The 17690-nt window shown below is 40.0% G+C and overlaps 1 protein-coding gene across 1 annotated transcript in view; it reads left to right on the top strand.

The window, feature by feature from the left end:
- Nucleotides 1–1638: 1638 nt before the first annotated feature.
- The window catches only part of nr3c2 (nuclear receptor subfamily 3, group C, member 2), a 69046-nt gene continuing 52994 nt past the window's right edge, over nt 1639–17690 (top strand). The window contains exons 1-2 of the mRNA XM_063883615.1: nt 1639–2028; nt 3545–5371. Of these exons, the coding sequence (XP_063739685.1) occupies nt 3564–5371 (1808 nt within the window). The 5' untranslated portion in view covers nt 1639–2028; nt 3545–3563. The remainder of the gene's footprint in view (nt 2029–3544; nt 5372–17690) is intronic.

Raw genomic sequence — 17690 nt, 5'->3', positions numbered from 1 at the left:
GTCTGCTATGTCTCTAAACTGGAGTGGAAGCATGCTCCTAATCATAGCAATCACTCACTCCAATAGGACCCCCTCCCTTAAAATTACAGCTATATTTAGCTTCCTTGTATATACAATGTTTTCAGGCTAGTGTGATTATCATTGATTTGGCAAAAACAACGGTGCCTGAATGCTCAGTGGGACTCAATGGAGCTGCCTTGAATTTTTACAAATGATGGAGGCAATTATTACTGATTTCATATCAGCCGTGTTCTGCTGTCAGTCTGCAAATTCTTATGACTGTCACTGAGGAAAAATCTGTGATGCAGAGCTAAATTAGATTTGCTCATGATGTGTTTGACTGGCACCCATTATGTGCAATGGACAAATGGGAGCTGCATGAATGGGAGTGGGAAACATTGGTTATATTTCCATTCTGCTGCTTTTTCTGAAAGCAGGTCCCCATTCATGGGTGATTAACAGGCAGATCAGGGAGGTGGGCAGTGTTGCCCGGATGGCTTTGACTAATCTAACTGCTGCTGCCTCGCTTGGGTAATGGCTACAGGCTGGATTGGAAAACCCAGACAAGTAATAAAGAGAAACATTCAAACTACTGTATCCACTCTCAAAGCCTAAGTCCTACATGCACACTGTTGTTCAGCCACATGAAACACTACAGAAAGTGACTTGGCTGACTGACAACTGCAGAGATTAAACTGATTGTTGGATGTAACTCCAAAGTCTACACTCACATCAATGTCATGACATATTGGCAGAACAATGAAAATAACAGCTTTATCCAAATGATAGTATTGTTGTTGGCGGCAATGAAGATCAACACAGGCACATTGTACTTTCTCATAAGTGCAACAAAGGACAGCATCAGTGTTCTCATCTAATCTTATTTACTGTATGCCAATTTGACTCTGTTTCATTTGGGGCATGCTTGAAGATCTGAATGACATAAAGAAAGTATGTCTTTTGCTCTACTTAAAAAAAAAATTATACACAAACTACTACAGTTTGGTGGCAAAAAGGGTTAAAATAACATGAAATGTGTTGAAGAAATGGATTGAGTTAAGTGACATCTTGACCATCCAATAGACTTTTCCTAAAGCAATAGAAATATTGCTCCACCTAGTGGAGGCAGCCATCAGAGTGTTACAGGGCAACATTCTGACTTGATTTCCAACAGTAAAATGACTCCTCTCTCAATATTTACAGGTTTTTTTTATTTTTATAGGATCCAAGTCAACTGTAAAAGTGAGACTGGGAAGGCTCCTTCTCTATGTGATCTTATCTAAATTGTCACTGCGCGTTCATGTGCATGATTGTGAACGAGCTCCATATGGCAAACCTTTTCAGAGGTGGCACTGGATAAGATGAGAAAAATAATAAACAGGATAAAGTATAGTGAGGGAAGAGGACATAATATTTTAAACCGTCAGATAAATGGAACACACCTGGAAGTACTATTTAAATTAATTTTAAAAAGACTGCTTCTCGAGTTTATTTCCAAACACCACTGCGCTACACGGTGCCCTATTTCCAGGCGGCTCTGTCTACCTGCGCTGAGCCCCTCCCCTCTCCTCTCTTCCCTCCTCGCTGCTTCCCCTCCTCCCCCTCCTCAGAGTTTGTGTTGCACTCGTTGCAGTAGGAGGGTCCATGTGCATGTGAATGACGTCGCTGACTTCAAGTCCGAACGACTCCTTCGTTTGTTTTTATTACTCTTTTAATCTTGGGCCCAGAATCGGTAATCTGTAAATGTGCGGCCATAATGTGAGCTCATCTGCCGCTGTCGTCCGACCCGTGGCTGCCGTTCGTCCTGTCAGGAGCAGCGGCTTGCTGTAGAGGATTACTAGAGATAATACGCAGTAGACTTCTCCAGTGCGTCTAGCTGTCAAACTGAAAACTATGTATTGGAAAGAGTAGAAACAAGACATTAGTTCATATTTATTGACTTTGGTTTTTCGTATCTTTCTTTTTGTCCTCTGGATTATCGCTGCCCAGCAACACGGCCACCTGACAACTCTGAATGTCGTAATTAAGGTAAGGAAGGACGGAGCGCAGTGTTTGAATGTACATTTTAATTTGTCACGGGGTGAGATGATAATGAAAGCAAAGTCCTCACTGTTCCTTTGGGAAATAACTGAGTATTTACATCCCCGATGCATTTGCTACGGGAGAGAAATCTAACAACTTTACACCGTGGCCGTAATCTCAGTGTCTGCTCCATAATAAAAGTCACCAAGAAGTTTAACGGACTTTAAGTAGCCTACAAACAAAATGTGCCACACTCGTTTTATTCATAGAGTTTGCGTTTCTGCAAGCACCTGTCAAGTGGTGCTCAGAAACATGAAGTGCTGTCAAATTCTTTACAGAAATATGACTTCAGTAATAATATTGTCTTCCTTGTGCACTTAGTACCCCTTGTCATTCAAAACGCAGTGAATGAGACGACTTTAATAACTTCGACAGCAACAATAAAGCAAAAATCGTCTTTTAGAATTAGTTCTGCGCATACGCAAAATGGAGAGATATGCAGAGTTGCATGTCCTACAGAGGCAGGGCAATCACGGCTGGAGCAAGGGGGAGGCATTATCACTCTGACATCTTCTTCTGTTTTAAATGTATTGTTCCGCACGTAATGTGCATGGGGTTTTTTGAGAGGCAACCTGAATAACTTTAATTCCGATGTCTTGTCTACTCCGCAGCTGCGAGCCCTTCAAAGAGTGAACGGTAGCACTAAAGAATGCCTTTTTAACATGACTCAAAGCAATGCCTTGTCATTGCAAACTGTTCAAACCTGGTATGGCAGGCTATCGGCGCTATTTTTGTTTCTTTTGCACATGACAGAGCTGCTCAAGGCGCTAAAGCAACATTTTAAGTTATGTCGCAGCTATGTTGTGACTGCAAGAGCAATAACTATTGAGTGGCAGCTATGCGACCAATCAACGAAAGGGCCTGATTAAGCTGGTGGATTTCTGACTAAACTGTCCAATAGGGGCGCAGCAGAGGTGGGAATTCAAATAAAAAAAGCCCAGACGACGTCACGTAGATACATTAACCCTTGAAATGCAGATTTCTTTAAGTTGGTAGACTGTACATCCCCTGTATTGCAGTGATAAGGAGCTTTATCTGTGAGTGAGGAAATACAGTACAATCTCGCATTGGACTGCTTCAGATTTACACAGCATTACATATGTTTTGGTCATGTTGATCTTTATAGGGAAGTCATTATAATATCAACATTAAGTAAATCCTTTAATGTTTTATTTGTAGATACAATCTTCACACAGCCTTTTTCTTCCTTTTCACATGCCTCTTTGCTTAATTATGTTTTTATCCACTGAAGCGGGCTATGAAAAGACTATATTTACACAGCACAAGCATATTCTTAACATTATCATTTATATTCAAATGAGACATCTTATTCTTTCCTTGAAGGTAAATATGTTTAAAACACCTCAAATATTATTTTCAAACCAATACATTGTGCGCAGCTTGAAAAAAACAACATTGGGAACTCCTCTCATTAATTTCTCTCCTTTTCTCCGCTTACCAGGTGAATCAATGAGTCAGCAATGGAGACCAAAAGATACCAAAGTTTCTTTGATGGGAGCGACACAGAGAACAGATGGCCGCAGGTCCCCAGCACCATGGAGCACTGCTGCAGCACAGAGGATTCAAGTCTGACTAGCAGTGATATCCTGATGGACATAGTCAATGTAAGCTGCCCTGCTGGAAGCCCGACCACTGACTGTAAAGACAACAATACCAAGAAACCGGAGCAGCCAATGCTTCGGCTTAGCCAGAACCAGCCATTTGTTCTCCCTCACTTCAACAACACTCTCCATGGTCATAAGCAGGAAATGGACTCCAAGGAGCTTTCCAAGACTGTGGCTGAGTCTATGGGACTGTATATGAATGCTGCCAGGGAGGCAGACTTTGCTTTTAGCCAGCATGGGGGCAGTACCAGCCCTGGGAAGATGTATCCAGTGTGTGGGCGGGCTCTAGAGGAGACCCAGTGTGGTTCCACAAAGAGCCCCAAGTTAAAGCACTTTGGTTTCCAGCAACCCAGTACCACTCCCAGAGAATGCGCGACTGCGACTCCAGTTAGCTCAGCATCAATGCTAGCCTCGTCTATGTCCTGCAGCCCCCAGACTTCTAGCTCCATCTCTAGTCCCGGGGGTAGCAACAATATGGTGTCATCAACCACCAGTCCTCCTACGTGTTTTGGACCGGTGTGCTCGTCTGTCAGTAGTCCTGTCAGCCAGACATCTTGTGCTGCAACTCTCGCCAACGTCAAACGCAGGAACTCAGCCACATGTAGCCCTGTGGAGTCCAGCACAGTGGGCTCGCCTCCTCTCACCAGCCCGCTCAACGTCATGAGGTCCCCCATGTCCAGCCCCCACAGTATGAGTAGTGTGAGATCACCTCCGTCCTGCAGCACTACCTGTAATATCAGGTCGTCTGTCTCGAGCCCTACGGGTGGCAGCTGCACCAGCACTGCCAACAACTGCAACACCGCAAGGCCATCCATGTCCAGTCCGGCTACAGGGGGCGCCATGGCTGTTGGCAGCCCACAGAACTCCTCCTCTGGTGGGTTCCCTGTGTCCAGTCCTGCTGGAGGACTAGGTTTGGTGCAAAACGACACCAACAGCCCAGATGCAGATGGTCTGACCAGAGACTCGGAATTCAAGAATTTTGAATTCCCCAAAGTAGAGATGGTAGACGGGGAAGTTTTTAACGTCGGCTTAGACCAGATGGGCATGGTTAAGTACATCAAGAATGAACCTGGGACTGACTTCAGAAGCATGTGTTTAGGCAGCTCCAAGTGTAATGCGAGTAGCACACCTTTTATCACACAGATTAAGAGTGAGCCAAACAAAAATGAGGGATGTATGAACCCCCAGCACTATGCTGAGCAGCCGCCATCTCTTAGTCTCTATCCTGCATCTGAAACCACCTATTTGTCCCTGAGGAATAACATTGATGAATTCAGTCTTTCCGGTATCTTAGGACCCCCTGTCTCCTCTATGAATGGGAACTATGAGTCCGATGTGTTCTCCAACAATGTCCTGTCTAAAGGGGTAAAGCAGGAGACCACTGATGGCAGCTATTACCAAGAGAATAACAGCATGCCCACATCGGCCATTGTTGGAGTTAATTCCGGTGGACATTCATTCCACTACCAGATTGGAGCTCAAGGAACAATGTCTTTCACGCGGCATGATGTGAGGGATCAGTCCAACCCTTTGTTGAATCTAATTTCGCCCGTAACAGCGTTAATGGAGTCGTGGAAATCTCGGCCGGGCATTTCACAAGGGTCACTGTCAGCCAGAGGTGAGGGATACCTGGGTCAGAACTGCATCACGGACAGCATGTCAAGGTAAGGAAAATGAAGACGTCTCTCCAGTATGTAGACTAAGTGATTGCTTTTGAGTGTATCTCTGTAAGGTGTCTAGTTGGAAAACTGTGATGTGTCTAAGTTGTGATAAATATCAAAAAGGTTGAGGAAGTTTTCATTTTGTCAAATACGTTTCTTTTTTTGTCAGTACACCTGTAAAATAGCGTGTCTCTCTCGAGGATCAGATAGGTGAAAGGCCAGTCTGTTGCAGTTAGACTCATATTGCACAAGGGATTTAGGGCGTTTGCTTTGAACAGTGTAAAAATAATAACAGCAGGGCTTGGGAAAGGCAGCGGGATGCTGGCGGGAGGGAACAGGAATTAAAGGACGGGGTCCAGGTCATTGTTATAGTAGCATGTGATCACAACATCATCCCTACTAGCAGTGCCCTGTGTTCTACTGTAAAACAGAGGCAAAGTTTACCTCTTATCAAATGCCCGTTTGTATGTACAACAACAATATTTATTGGTCTACTACGAGGAGGTCTATGTTAGACCTTGTGTAATGCAAATATCTGTTTTTATGAGACCCAAGCCATTGGCAGCATCATAACTTATCAATGATTGATCACATGCTTTTTTTGCCATACTAATAAAATAAACAGTTGGTTTTGCAAGGGTGGGGGCCAAACAAAACAACAAGCCAAAGGGAAAAAACTATAATAGCCGCCAAACTGGCAAAGTGCAACTTTGACAGAGTTGTTGTGCTTCCAGTGAGTTCTTGTGTCCAAGTTGCATGTGAAGCCGCAGGAAGTGACTTGTCATCAACACGATTAATAACATTAAATATCATAGCCATTTTCGAGACCATGAAACAAATAGTATCATTGTTGAGAATCCAGAAGTAAGGATAATTACTCTGCAGTGAGAAGGGCTGATGTCTGCAGAACATCAGAAAAAATCTTTGTCGTCTGGGTGTGATTTTAACAACATCAACTGTAAATTGGTATTCCTATAAACTACATGCGGTTGTGCATTTATTGCATAGGATGTTACTTATTCAAACTCTTTACGAGCATTTGCAAAGAAGCAATAAACTAAGTCGTAAATGACTTCATGATAACTTGCATAGCATTAGTAAGTGTCATATCCTTACTGTAAAGGAAGTACAGTATTTAAGCTGCTTCTGGCATGGTCATTTACGTTGCTCTACTGTGTTCCACTGTGACTTAACCATAACAATTTGGGCAGTGATGTTGCACAGAATCTCAAAATTGAGATTTATTAGATCAAAAGCTTTCCTGATTGAATTTGTGGAAAGGAACTTTCACAGATCTCACTGATTGCTCTGCTCTGTTCAATTGTCTATTTTCATTTTTTTCAGCTGTTGTCATTCAATTGCAGGGCGTAGTTTGAAAAAAGGGACTGGGAAAAAGTCAGTTCATCTGTAATATCACAGACTATTTACCCAGGTCAGCTGGTTCACTGTCGCTTGCAAGAGCAATACAAAACACTTTTGCTGGTGATGATAGTTGTTAGTACATTTTCATGATTTTTTATTTGTTTTCAAGATGTGTGGTCTGATTTAGCCACACTGAAATATCGAATAATAAAAATAACACGGACTGGTGACCAGGACCATTTTGATTTGCAGCTCAAAAATGTTTTGTATTTTCTGTTGTAAGCGTGTTTACTAGGCATGTTGTGTGCATGTGTGTGTTTTCATTCACACTACATCCCACCCATAGAACCGAGCTGATTATCTTATCTTCAGTGTTATTTATGTCTTCTATGTTTGACATGTTCATCCAGCTTTATATGAACAGCACACGCTCCTCTAGAGAGTAGAGATACTGTGTGTGTGTGTGTGTGTGTGTGTGTGTGTGTGTGTGTGTGTGTGTGTGTGTGTGTGTGTGTGTGTGTGTGTGTGTGTGTGTGTGTGTGTGTGTGTGTGTGTGTGTGTGTGTGTGTGTGTGTGTGTGTGTTATAACAAGGCTCGTAGCTCTGAGGAGACTGATACAGCCCGTTACCTTGGAGGCAACCCATATGGCAGGAGCCAAAGCGATGTTGACGGGATCACTGCCACCTTGGTCCTAATGAGATCCAGCTTAGCCCTAATGTCAGACAGGATGACAGTAAGAGGTGGGCCACATGGCTGGCAGCCAGGCAGGCAAGGAAGCAGGGAGACACAAACACACATATACATACATCCATACATTAATGTATACACTCACTCACATACACATACATGTATTGGGTCGAATGCAAAAACTGTTCAGAGGTTTATGACTATTTTCAGTGTCCTGTTACACCAATAGTATTGTATTGATTGACAGCTATACTTAGCTATAAATATAGGCTTATTGTCCTACCTGAAATCTGAGAATGTATTGCAGAAAATCTGTGGTGCTGTCGAACTTTGGACCGACTACATGGTGCCCAGGCCCAATATTTCATAGGCAAAAAATGTTACGTAACCATTAAAAAGCACAACCAAAATTCTTTGATCCGCTGAAGCCTTGGATGACAGTAAAATCCCTTGGCTCTTTTTTTCTCACTTTGGTTTCCTCTGTAAATGGTTTTAATTAAAAATGGCTGCTCATCTGAGCAGTCTGGATTACTTTGTGCAAAAATATTTTAACTCAGATTCACAAGAGAAGAGGAAGGGGAAAAAATGAGTTGCCTTAACCATAATTGTTGTATTTATGTGATGTACGTGTTGATTGGATTCAAACGTAATTCTTAAACAAACTCTGTGGCCAGAACAGTGTATTTTACGTAATTAGAGGTTTGGATGCTGAATCTTTTATTGCAAAAAATGTATTTTCTCTACCTATTCTCTTGAAGAATATCCAAAAAGCTGCACAGCTGCACCACTATGAAAGTAGTCTGGTTTGTATGAAATATGAAAATTATCTTAAATGACCTACATTTGTGTGCTGGATTATGTTTGCTCGCTGCCTAAATCTCCAAATCTCTTTTCACCCTATTTAGGACATTTTAATTCTGGTTTTCACAGCAATTTTATTCCAAATAGAATTAATCTAAAATGTGTCTGCCCCTGACCTAATAATTGTATAATCTGACAAATTGTAAAGACTCGAAATAGAAGCCGACAATGTATTTCTTCATTGAAATAAGCTCTCATTATTTTATTTTACCATTTTCTATATCCATGGGAATAGTTGCACTTCAATATAGGCTGACATTTTCATTGCTTTACGCTTGCAGCCAGTAGCTGTAGATCAACAGTGTCTGTCATGAGGATGGACCAGATTCAAGCAGGGAAAATGCTTTGCACTGGACTCCAGCCAACGCTCAATGTTCTGCAGAGGGATGAAAAGGCATACTCCTGAGAGCACACTAATAAGGCTTTAATTGTATGTTCCTCCACTAAATTAATGGATGGAAATGATTTGATTAATTCAGACACCGCTGGATACTAATATCCAATTAAATACCAACACCAGGCATGCACAGGGGCTCCCAGTGCATTATGGGTTTTCTGACTATAAAGCGGGTGGCTGGTGGTTTGGGTTGTTAAAAGGATGTTAGAGGTGAAGGTGATAGAGAATGGCTTAGATGTTGTCTTATAGTCCATGCACATACATTAACTACGTGCATTCTCATGTGCACTGTCCAAACGTTGGATTCTTCATTTAATTACTCCTGTAAATCAATCAGATATATTTTATTCAAAGGACGTATACAAATAAACTATGAGTAACAGTTCATGTGTTTTTCAACTTATGTCTTCTATTAGTAACTAGCTATACAGTATAAGTGTTGAAAGGGTCAAAGTTCAACAGAAGAAGTTTGGCAAACATAATGACTCTTCCTTTACTGAATGTACTGTATGTGACTTCTGGCTGCATTTATAGATAAAAACATACTGCAGCGTGGACCGCAGGAACTATCGTCATTAAATGAACAAGTGGTTCTGCAGAAGTGTAGCTTTTGTCTCAAAAGGAGACACAAGTCCATTTAGCTATTTAATTTCCTTCATTGATTAATATGTTCACAAAAGGTCATTTATGTTAGACTTATATAGACTGGGTAGTAGTTTGAGAGGCCGTTGGGTGAAAGGCCATGGTTTTCCGTGTGATTAAAATCTTGTAAGATAATTGACAGCCCACTGAAGGATGCTGGGAGTAGTTCACCTCAGGCAACGGTTATATTAAATAAAAAAATATATTATACAAAGTACAATACTCGTTAAAAATAAAATTGGAATAGTTTATGAAAATATATCAATTACGATACGAAGACTTTACTTATACACATTTGACCAATGTTGAGATTATGAGTGTAACATTTTCATGTCCTGTTGTGTTATCTAACTGGTGAGGAACGTGACACTGTCTGGCTCATGGAGGAAAGAAAACGACTTACTCCCAGCCCAAGGACAACCTTTAAGCACCTGAACCAGCCTACAGTGCAGGACAGTGTCTTGTTCTGAATGTTTTCAATTGTTCCCCCCTTTTTGAATTGGCATGAATATCTATACTTGGATGTGTAAAAAAGATAAAGGACATCAAATGGAAAAAAAATCGAAATGAATAAAACACCTGAATGAATTTTTATGGTATTACACAGAGCCAACAAGGATTCAGCTCTTTTCTATCTTCTGGGCAGCTAATCAGTCATTGGCGTGGGTGGACTGAAGGCTGTGTGGAGTAGAGTGGTGAGGCTGTATTCAACGTAGTACGAGTAGGTCGGGTGAAATACTACTGTTCTACTGAAAATCTAAGAATTTATCCATACATTTAAATCCTGGTGAAGATAAACACATCCAGTGAGGCTTTATAGATCTAGACTGAAAAGTTAAAACTTGTGGAGATAAAGATCGTGCTTATTCTATGTAAAGGGTTCAAAGGCCACACGAAGCAGGCAGTGAGTAATCCCGACCTAGATTGTTCAAAATAATATTTGTGCTCGATGTTGATCTCATTACAGATATTTGTTGTACTTCTCCTGCAGAAGAGAAGTGTAAAACTTCAGTGCCATTAATGTTGTTAGGGATGCATTTTATTTAGTTTGTTTGGGGTTTACTGCACAACAAATCAGCTTTCATTGATATGGTGGACTTCCTCAATTTGGTCATAGTCATTAAGTGGTCTCATTAACTGGCAGACTCATTCAACAATTCTGTCAATGAAGGCTTGCCAAATTTGGAACCGAATTATACAAATTACCTTGCAAAACTACACAGATTGTACAAAATTAGGCAATAAATTAAAATGAGTTTGTTTTAATAGCATTGTGTCAGATTTGTAAATAAGCTATTTTTGTTAACAGGTTTACCACAAAAAGTTAACGAGGTGATAACATGTCAAATTTGTGTTTTACAACTTGTTCCACTGGCCAAATTTATTTATTTTAAGGGGAGTGTAAAATGTCACGATCAGCTTTTGACTATTCGAGCAGTTTTGGGTTTTATTTTCAATGCAATACTCTTTCCTTTTCAGTAAAATGCTAAACATTTTATATAAATAAAGTAGCTTAGTTAATTTCATAACTTTTATCAAAATAAGGGAAAAAAAGAGTCTGAAATACGATATAAGTAAGACATCTGATCTGAATATCCAACAATGTTATTGTATCAGGTAAAGCCATGAGGGCACAGTGAGAGCCTGCTTTGTGTTTCAGCTTTATGAATGGAAACGTCTTCTTTTTTTCATTTTACCTTGTCCTATTATAGTGTGGGAGTAAATGCCTACAGTGAATGTAATCTTTTTAAAAGAACATTGTGTGGCACATTGATCGGAAGCTTTTGTTACATAGAAAGATACCATGTAAAAAGCCTCCACTCTGCCTCTCCCACTCGGCGCACACACACACACTCACTCACTCACTCACTCACTCACTCACTCACTCACTCACTCACTCACTCACTCACTCACTCACTCACTCACTCACTCACTCACTCACTCACTCACTCACTCACTCACTCACTCACTCACTCACTCACTCACTCTCTCACACACACACACACACACACACACAAAACACACAACAGAGCCACCGCCGCCAACAACAACAACAACAGCACACATTCTAGGCCGGACTTAACACCCCAATAAAAGTGTGGTTGCTGCTGGCTAGTGCTGCTGGGACATGAATGCTTGTCTTGTCCTCATTTGAACTAATTCCTGAAACACAGTCTGGTGACAGAGGGCCAGATTTCCGCTAGGCCGGTTCTACAGTTGGAGATCGACTCTCTATTACCTACCGCTGACATTCCCTTCTGTTGTTGGGGTCATTAACAAACTGCATAAAAGGAGGCGGAAACTAAATACCAGAGCTGTAACAAAGCATAGAGCATGCTTCTGTTTCGTGATGAATGCCTTGATTTTTATAGCGTGTTGCTTTGTGAATTAATGTAGCAGAATGGCAGTACTTTCTTTCTTTACCTGTAGCGTGTGAGTAGTTTTAAAAATGTCCTGAATCATGAGCTTTGTAGATTGTTTTGTGAGGAAGAGAAGCTGAATAAAATGCAGCTTCGTCTGAGAGCTGGTAGTCATAATGGGTGACTACAGGGAAATATACACGCTTAAATACAAATTACAAAGAGTAACTGGTCATAACAGCCTATTACTATTGTCATAAATTTAAAAAAAAAAATGTTTATTGAGCTAAATGCAGGGAGATGTCTAATCCATTGGTTGGACATTATTCATTCAGAGCTATTAAAAGCAATGAGATCTGTATTTCATTTTTGATGGAGAGGAAGCAGAGAGAACTCATCCCGACTCACTCTCCAAGCGTATTATTGTCTTCCTCTTTATCCTGATAGACTTGACTGAGCAAACAAGGCATGCCTTTATCGTTCATGTTTAATTAGAGTTTGTTCAAGTATTCATGCCAAAGTGCTTATGTTTAAACCACCGTGTTTGCTTTCCTCTATGAAAAGGATGCCATAAAGGAGGACGCTTCAAAAAATGTTAATTGTTCAGCTTGAAAGGTTTCCAAAGTAGGTCATGCATAGTTGGCTCAAATAGAGTAAAGGGTGTGTGTGTTGTGTGTGTGTGTGTGGCGGAGAGGGGTTGTTTCAGGTCCTTTTACATAACACTTTTATTCTCTCGCAAACACACACAAAACTCATCCAAAAACACTTTGACGTCAGCAGCACCCATGATTCACAAACGTGATGCTGCGAAGGTGACTTTAAACATTAATACCTTTGTTGATAATTTAATTTCTAACACCAATGCTCAAAAGATAAACTGTAAGAAATGATTTGCTAAGTGAATAAATAACAGGGAAAAGCAAGTCGACCTCTTTTTAGGTTACCAATGTGGTTTAGAGATATTTAGTGCATTGACCTTCATAAATATGTGTTTTCTCCTAATACATCTATTTGCTCTGCTGCCTGGATTATAATTTTGTGATCTTTTTTTGTTATTAACTCAAATAAATGATTAGATAGCTTTATGTAAATGGGATCTGACTTTAAATTACCTCTTGATTTAATAGCATGTGTAGCATTAAAATCAATCTTCTATTAAACTTTTCTCACAGATGCCAACACGTGTAACCAGGTGTGTGTTTGTAAGAGTATCTTACACTCTTAGTCTTTATCAGCTGTTTTTGGGGTTTATAAAAAAGAAAATCACATGCTGTACATCTGACCAAGTATGTTAAATCCCAGAAACACGCTGTGATGCTCACACACGTTTTAGCTTTGAAAATGTATAACAAATTAAAAATCGCCTTCATGGTGGTGACCTAGAAAACCTACATATACTGGGCGTCTCCCTCCGCTCTACTTTGGGCGAAGACTAAATGATTTGTGCCCTTTGTCAAGCTTTAGTTTAATCCATAAAAGACTAACCTGAAGAGCTCCTGTTATTCAGGGCCCAGCTCCACCAGCAGCACAAATCATGTTTGTTGCACACTGACCGCGCAACTCAAAAGAGGATTGCAAGAATCCAGTCAAAGCTCAAAGAAAAAATATATGATATCGGAGTGAACCTGCTTGGAGATGTAATTGTTCGCCTGACGCTGCAGAAGGGTAAACGTGTTTGGCAGGAAGTGTAATATGATGTCTGTTTTCAGTAGAAGAAACGTCATAATTAAAGGGGTATGAAAGGGTCAGCTTTCTCCAATTACACGCAGACACACACGCACACAAGAAAAAACGTCTCCCTTACATCAGGTTTTGTGGAGTCATGCAAATCATTTTGGTTACAATTGTTTTGAGATGTCAATCTTAGACTGCTTCCAACAATATACAGGAGGTGAATGACATTTTGTTTGTGGAAAATATGTCTCCATTACTCTGGATATTCATTGGTTTTTTTCATTGAAAATACTTTGTAGGGTCTAAACTATTAACAAATGTCTTCTGCTGATTTACAGTGGAAAGTGAAATTCCATTCAAATCTCAGAGAAAGATAGCATTGATTTCAAAATTCAATACATTTGTGGTACCAACCGAAATAGAGTATTGTAAACTGAACAGTACAGAAAGTAGGGCTGAAAGTCAGATGTGTAATTGTTTACTCATCGTTTGATCACACGGTTTAAGATTGTTTATTCAGGCAACACTTTTATCAGACTGCTTGTGTTTCAACTTTCTCAGAAAAATGGATCCCTCACAAAGGTAAAGTTTTGAGTCAAGTTTTCAAGTATCAATACATTTAAAATCATACCTAGCCCTTCAGAGATCTTTGTAACATGGCCAATTTAACCTAATGTTGTCTAGCAAGGTATAACTAGAAGTAAAAAATATGTATTTGTGTTTTCATTGGTTAATCCCTTTAGCTACAGACCAATATCACAGAGACATGATAATAGATGGCCTATATAGACAGGCAAGTTTTGAGGTGAATTTAGTTTGCTTGCTGGTGAAACTGGCCTGTCTATCCAGAAAATAATCAGGTACAGCAAGAAGACAATACGACAATATGATGGCATCAACTCAGTACTGTCCACAGCTCTGGGAATCGCTCAGATCTGGCCTTCTCCCTGTAGAGTTTACTGCACTGTACTTGGCACAAGCAAACATTCCCCCGTTCAATGTCTGCTTTTCGTTTCGCCTGCCTTCCTCTGACTTGGCTACAGCTGCCTGTTTCACTCCGCTCTGAAAGGGAGACGGTCTGTGTGTGTTTTTTTTTTTTTGGTTTCTGACTGTTAAACAGGAGCTTTCTCTTTTACTCACAATCCTTTCAAAAGTAAAATAAGTTGAGGCACTGAAGAACTGTCATGTTGAACTTAGAGCTCTCAAAGTGTTTGTTCATATTCACACCTTTAATAATTAGTTGGCTTTGTAATCACACACAGACACGCTCACAGACATATGTTTGCTCTGTTGTGGTTAAAAATCATTCAAGGATAAATGGAGACGAATTATAATGTAGGTTGTGTTTCAGGTTATCAGGTACATTATGGCGTGTGAACAAGTCATGCAAGGTTAATATGATTTAAAATACTAGGAGCATTTCAATTTTTTACAGAGTAAATGTATTTTATAAAGACAAGTTAGGGCTTTTTCTTCAGTCTTTATTTAATACTTTCATGCCAAATGCACATTGAAAGCAACATTCAGTAATTCGATGTTATCACTTCTGTTTATTTTGGCCATGAATCAATTATCTGACCGTTTACTACACTGTGAGGGACAAAATCCACTTCCCTGATTATTTTCAGAATCAATAAGATTCAGCTATCTAAATATAAAAAGGGCACCTTCTTCTTGTCAGTCCTGTGTAGGTGTATTATTATTTTGAACCAACAGCAAAGTTTAAATGTAAAACTATCTCTTTGCCTGGACTCAGTAAAGAAGTGCAGTTCACGGGACACAAAGAGGGACTTTCATGGACTGCTAAAGACTCACATACATTTTATTTACTTGCAATGCAATTTTGTACACAACCAGGACTGTGTTTTTTGTTGCCAATCTTTTTACATGCGTCACAACAACTACAGAGAGGGGAAATATGTGTTTAAAACTTGGATCACATATGATATGGTTTTGGTTCTTTTCTTTCTCATAATGTAATAAGAAAAGTTTACTATTGTTGACTTAATGCATATGAGATTTTAATCTACAATTACAAAAGTTGGACTTCTTGCAATATTTTAGGGATAATTTGCTCCCGTATTGTTAATAGTGTACTTTTTTCTGGCTGTGGTTAAAGTAGCTTTTGCTGACCAAGACACTGGCATCCTTTAATGTGTACATTAACAACCGCATGGTTCACCTAAATAGACACATGCCAACAATGGTGAAAAGGTACCACTCCAGGTTATGGGCCCTTATTGCAGCCTACTCAACCATGTTAAATGTCCCTGAAGATCTGAACCCCTGGCCGGGGAAGGGCAAACATGTGGTTGGTGTTGTTTCAGCTCTAAATAAGAAGATATCAGTTGTCCTCCACAATCCCATTTTCGGATCAGTTGGTTATTCATTTAGGGCTCCACACCAAGAGATGTTGACATGAGTGTAATTATTCCCCCACACTTCAAACCATTGAGCTGCATTTTCGTTGGGTATGTAAAGGTTCTGCATGGAGATCCTTTCATTATAATTGGCCAGTATAAAACATGAATAAATCCCATTTGCTAATTGGAGGTTTGTTATAATTTTAGAGCAATTCAATGATATGACTTAGTCAGGGAAAATATTGCTGCTGTTGTAAAATTGGGTTTCAAAGTTGCTTATTTGCATGCTGAGGGGAGAAGCAGCATTGTGTAGTGGGTTGTTTTTGGGTTGCTGGTGGAGGAGGATGTTATCCTGCTGGTTGTGAATGCAGCTGACATGCCTTAAGTTCTTCCTTCATTCCAGTATGATTACACCCACTCGCTCCAGTGCCACTGACACATGCGCCTTGTGGTATTTCAGGCTCACGAGCAAGAAGCTTCTCCTCCAGGTGTGATGCTGATACTGCCTTTGCATTTGCCTGTTTGACAGATTAAGTGGAGGGGTTGATTGTCTCAGGTAGAGAGAGTGCCTTGGCATAATTGCAAGATAAAGACAAAAACATTTAGTGACCTACTTAAACATGAGACCTAAAGTGTACAGATATGTTTTTGATCACCTTTGTCAATGATGTGAGATTGGATAATACATGTAGTTTATTTACCACATTATATATATAAATTAGATTTAATTTTTTACCCTGAATTTAATACAATATTGAAAACAACGTACACACTCTTAAAACAAAACACTACACTTCTGAAGTGTAAATTGCCTAAACGTATCATCAATTAATTTTAATTTAGTGTAAGCATATAAGTGTGAGCTCATTGTAGTCAGCTGGCACACTTATTATAATGTAGTGTTTTTTTCTGCTGCATCACTAGTACCTGCAGCAGTTTCTTTAAAGCAACACAGTAGGTTTACCTAAGAAAACAACTTCACAGCTGCACCTATCAACACATTTTATATTAACGATAGAATCATATGACAGCTTATACAGTTATTTGAAATGGGTCACATCCAGGGGGTGAACTCGCAGATAATTATCACCAGACTCCACTCTTCCTCAGCTCTACAGAGCGTTTAATCGTAACACACTGCACGCTTCATGCTCAGCACCAAAGAGCAGACTAAGTTTGTGACAAGCTAGTGAATAAGGTAGAGCATTTAGCAGCCGAAGAGAAAAAAGGTGAGTCCCTTTTTGGGCAAACATTCGTCATGTGACCAGAAACACAGGTCGAACTGGATGCTAGAGTTTAGAATAAAATATGTAATTGGGTAACAATTATCAGCAGGTGTAGCAGGATTGCTGTACTGCCTCATATATGGAATATTACGTTTAGGTAGATCAATAGGCGTTTCAATCTGAAAACGAACGGTCAGATCAGGTGCATGTCACATTTTGTTGTTTTATTCTTTTGGCCCTGGCATCAGTTATTAAAGCTCCCATCTGTAGGCTGTATTGGACAAGCTCTACTGAAGGCATGGCATTTACTTCCTCTGTGAACAAAGCTGCGTGCTCATTTCCTGCAATATGAATTAAGGGGCGAACTCTCACAAGTGTTTCAAAGAGTGATTTCTCCTTAGAGATAATCACTGTAGAGGTGCCAGATATCTAAGAAGAAAAAACACCATACTCTAGCGAGACGGTGAGAACACATGCTAAAATGTAGGGTACGGTATGCATGTGCTTCTCGGTGTGTGCACATGTAAAGTATGTATATATGTGTGTTTGTTACAGAGAGAAAGAAAAAGGAGAAAGCAGGACAGTACAGTATATGGTTGTAACTTTTACTCTACTCTATTTAGTATTCGTGCAATCAACTGAAACAATTTCATATTCTTCCAAACAGGAGTAGGTAGGAATTTGTTGATACAGTGCTGCATATCTACTGTAACTTAGCAGCACATTATCAATACAATTTTTGTTGTTGTT

This window comes from Eleginops maclovinus, chromosome 5 (genome assembly GCF_036324505.1).
Source record: "Eleginops maclovinus isolate JMC-PN-2008 ecotype Puerto Natales chromosome 5, JC_Emac_rtc_rv5, whole genome shotgun sequence".
Taxonomy (NCBI): Eukaryota; Metazoa; Chordata; class Actinopteri; order Perciformes; family Eleginopidae; genus Eleginops; species Eleginops maclovinus.
The sequence above is the reverse complement of the archived record's forward strand: the minus strand, read 5'-3'. Positions and strand labels throughout refer to the sequence as shown.